The 4,341-nt window shown below is 44.7% G+C and overlaps 1 protein-coding gene across 1 annotated transcript; it reads left to right on the top strand.

The window, feature by feature from the left end:
• Positions 1-229: 229 nt before the first annotated feature.
• Positions 230-1,360, top strand: LOC123412425 (senescence-specific cysteine protease SAG39-like). Its single transcript, XM_045105370.1, has 2 exons — positions 230-662; positions 774-1,360. The coding sequence occupies exons 1-2, from the start codon at positions 230-232 to the stop codon at positions 1,358-1,360; spliced, it is 1,020 nt and encodes a 339-aa protein (XP_044961305.1).
• Positions 1,361-4,341: the final 2,981 nt, after the last annotated feature.

Raw genomic sequence — 4,341 nt, 5'->3', positions numbered from 1 at the left:
CAGGCAACCATACTTCTTCACGGCTACGCAGGCCCTTTCCACACAGTACAACTTCGTGCACGCACCGCATCTATGTAGCTATCTCCCGCCTTAAATAACGACAAGTTCCTGTGACTGTAAGTACTATATATACCCACCTTGTTCCATTAACAATCCAAACCAAAAACAGAGTAGCCGTACAAACTACTAGCAGTGGCAAGCAATTTGGGAGAGGACAGCCTGATCAAACATGGCCATCACGAGGGCTTCGCTCGTTGCCATCCTTGGCTGCCTCTGCTTCTGCAGTTCTGCCCTCGGAGCTCGCGAGCTGAACGATGACTTGTCAATGGTGGCGAGGCATGAAGGTTGGATGGCACAGTACGGTCGTGTGTACAGGGACTCTGTTGAGAAGGCGCAGAGATTTGAGATATTCAAGGCTAATGCCAGGTTCATCGAGTCGTTCAACGCCGGGAACCACAAGTTCTGGCTCAGCATCAACCAGTTCGCCGATCTCAGCAATGATGAGTTCAAGACAACCAAGACTAACAAGGGGTTCATTGCCAACAAGGTGAAGGTTCCAACAGAATTCAGGTATGAGAATATGAGCTTGGATGCACTCCCGACGACGGTAGACTGGAGGACGAAGGGTGCCGTCACTCCCATCAAGGATCAAGGCCAGTGTGGTGAGTACATTTATATATGCTGCATGTGAATTACATACATATGAATATTGAGAATCTTCTACATATCAGAATGGTTTGTGACTGAATATATTGCAATTAAATCATTTGTAGGTTGTTGTTGGGCGTTTTCTGCTGTTGCTGCAACAGAGGGCATTGTCAAGCTAAGTACCGGGAATCTGGTCTCGCTCTCGGAGCAAGAATTGGTGGATTGTGATGTCCATGGCGAGGACCAAGGATGCGAGGGTGGGCTCATGGACGACGCATTCAAGTTTATTATCAAGAATGGAGGCCTCACCAAAGAGTCCAGTTACCCATATGCCGGTGCGGATGACAAGTGCAAGAGTGGATCCAACAGCGTTGCAACGATTAAGAGCTATGAGGATGTGCCTACCAATGATGAGGGTGCTCTCATGAAGGCAGTGGCAAGCCAACCTGTGTCAGTTGCCGTGGATGGAGGCGATATGACATTTCAATTCTACTCTGGTGGCGTGATGACCGGCTCTTGTGGCACCGATTTGGATCATGGGATTGCAGCCATCGGTTATGGAGCGACCAGTGATGGTACAAAGTATTGGTTGATGAAGAATTCCTGGGGCACAACTTGGGGCGAGAATGGATATTTAAGAATGGAAAAAGACATCACCGACAAGAAGGGCATGTGTGGTCTTGCCATGGAGCCTTCGTATCCCACGGCGTAGTTAAACCATTAAATGCCATATATTCATATATAGACATGGCTAAATAAATATATGCATGTCTCTTGTTCTACTGTAGTATATACATACATGCGTGTGCTTGTAAATTGTGTTATACATATATGATCTATGTACATATACAATTTATAGTTCATAACTTCATATACATCCAGTAGGTAATATCCCGAGAGATTACGAGTATAAAACACGTTGCAAGAAGGACAATATGAAGAGTTCAATGAAAGGAGGTTGTAGATGTGTATTGCTTGCATCAAACCACAAGGTCCCCCGAATGGATTGCCTTCCTGCAGTACTGAAGTCAGCTCGCTAAAGCCTCGGATGCTGACGCCATCGCTCTGATGGTCTCCAAGTTTTGAGATGCAAAGATCTCCTTGGCACCCTCTCCTTCCCCTGACTAGTGTCCTAGTACCTGGATCCTAGCCTTATTTTTATCGGATCTGCGTGCCATGATCCTAGTACATGATTCCTTTTATGACACTGTTTTAAATGCAACTTTCCTATTTGACACTGAAAAAAATCTTCCCTATCTAACACCAGGTTTAAATTTTATGCCATTTATGACACTTCTATCCATTTTAAGCATAAACGGTGTTAAATGACATGTGAAAAGAGCCATTTGTTCCTAATGTGATAGGTGATCAAAAATTTATGTGCTAGTTTAGCTTCATTATGCAATTACGACAAGTCTGATAAATTGGGCATTTTGTAAATTTATCACACTTAGTATCAAGATATCGGTTGCACATAATAATTTGCACATCGAGGATGGGATGCGGCTACGGCTCCGCATGAAGCTCGTGTGCCGGTGGCTCGCACATCTGGGGTGAGAGGGCTTAGATCTCATGCAGCTTGCGGCCTGGCACATAGCAGGCGGCCAGGTGCCAGCAAAATTATACTCCCTCTGTTTGTAAATACTTGTTGTTGAGGAAAACTAAACTAAAAAACTAGTTTAGTTTTCCTCAACAACAAGTATTGTAATACAGAAAAAGTAGCACGCGAGGCGTACGGGTCAGCTGAGCGGAGCTGGAAATAGCGTGTTTGATGACGGCAAGCCGCACAATGATGAGGGTGGCATGTGTAATAGTACTTTCCCTGTTCAAAATAAGTATAGCAAATTTAACATTAAACTAATATAAGTATTTATGGTATTTATTTTAAAACGAAAAAAGTATATGATACGGTATGTACTCGATCGATAGTACACAAGTCACTATGTCAGTGCTTGTATATTTTGTTGTGAAAAAAGCCACTGCTTGTACACGGTCGATAGTATACAACAAGTCAGTCGTTAATACAGTTGAGATTGAACGAAAGAAATTAAACAGGACCGACACGGTCTTGTGACCATCAATCGCCTGATGTGTTCGTGTTGTCGCCGTGATAATATCGTTAGCTTGGTTAGCTGCTTTAGATAATAATATGTTTGCCGTGAATAGCCTCATGAGTTGCCCCTCTATTTAATCTGATACACCTTGTATAACAACGATACAATCAATCTGATCCTAATCAGATCTTAGACTACCATACACAGTAGATTACTGTTACATAGTATCTCAATCATAACTACAGGAGATATGGCTGATACTATTCTATGTATGTTAACACCCCCCTTCAATCTCAACCGGCCACAAGGTTGAGATTGTGTCGTAATTTCTCCAACATGATCTTTGTAGCACGTTTAGTGAAAGCGTCCGCTACTTGATCACCAGAAGAAAAACAAAACGTACATTCAATGCTCCATGTGCCACTTTTTCTCTGACGAAGTGGAAGTCCACCTCAATATGCTCCGTCCTTGCATGGAACACCGGATTTGCACTTAAGTATGTGGCATCCAAATTATCACACCATAAAATTGGTGGTCGCGGAAGAAATACTCTGAGGTCTCTAAGCACAGATTGCACCCATGTGACTTCAGCTGCACCATTTGCAAGGGCCTTATACTCCGCCTCGGTAATAGATCGTGACACTGTTGGCTGTTTTCTGGCACTCCGAGAGATCAGATTGGGTCCGAGGAAGACCACAAAACCACCTGTGGAGCGTCTGTCATCGACACATCCCGCCCAGTCAGCATCAGTGAAAACACTTAGAACTGTGGAGCGTGACTGACGAATGTGAAGACCAGTAGCCACAATACCTTTGACATATCTTAGTATACGCTTGACGGCCTCCCAATGCACATCAGTGGGTTTGGACAGATATTGGCACACTTTGTTTACAATAAAAGAAATGTCCGGACGGGTAAGAGTGAGATACTGCAATCCTCCGACCATACTGCGATAACTAAAGGCATCATCACCATTGAGAGGAGTGCCAAGATCTGCTGCCAACTTATCAGTGACGGACATGGGAGTCGAAACCGCCTTGCAATTCTCCATATGTCCACGATAAAGTAGGTCATCGGCGTACTTACGTTGAGAGAGCACCATTCCCCCTGAATTGTAGGTGGCTTCAATCCCAAGGAAATAAGCAAGACGACCAAGATCCTTGATAGGAAAAGATCTGGCGAGAGTGCGAGGCAAGCGATCCATCGCGTTCGAGCAGGAGCTAGCAATGACAATATTGTCGACTAAACAAGCATGTAAATGACCACATCCCCTTGCGGAAAAATGAAGAGGGAAGTGTCAGCCTTCGAGGACTGAAAACCAAGTTGATGCAGTCGATCACTGAGGCGGGAATACCAAGCTCGGGGAGACTTTTTCAACCCATAGATAGACTTCTGAAGCTTGCAGACATGGTGTGGGTAGCGAGGATCCTCAAAGCCCGATGGTTGCTGCATATATACCTCCTCATCAAGAAGGCCATAAAGGAATGCATTGCTGACATCAAGTTGTCGCAAACACCAACCCCGCGAAACAGCGAGTGAGAACACAAGGCGAACAGTAGCTGGTTTGACAACTGGACTAAACGTGTCAAGATAGTCAACACCATACTGCTGAGTGAATTCGCGAGCGACCAGGCGAGCT

Source organism: Hordeum vulgare, chromosome 1H (assembly GCF_904849725.1).
Source record: "Hordeum vulgare subsp. vulgare chromosome 1H, MorexV3_pseudomolecules_assembly, whole genome shotgun sequence".
In the NCBI taxonomy this organism is placed as follows: domain Eukaryota; kingdom Viridiplantae; phylum Streptophyta; class Magnoliopsida; order Poales; family Poaceae; genus Hordeum; species Hordeum vulgare.
Note: the sequence above shows the minus strand (reverse complement) of the source record. Positions and strands in the feature narration are given on the sequence as shown.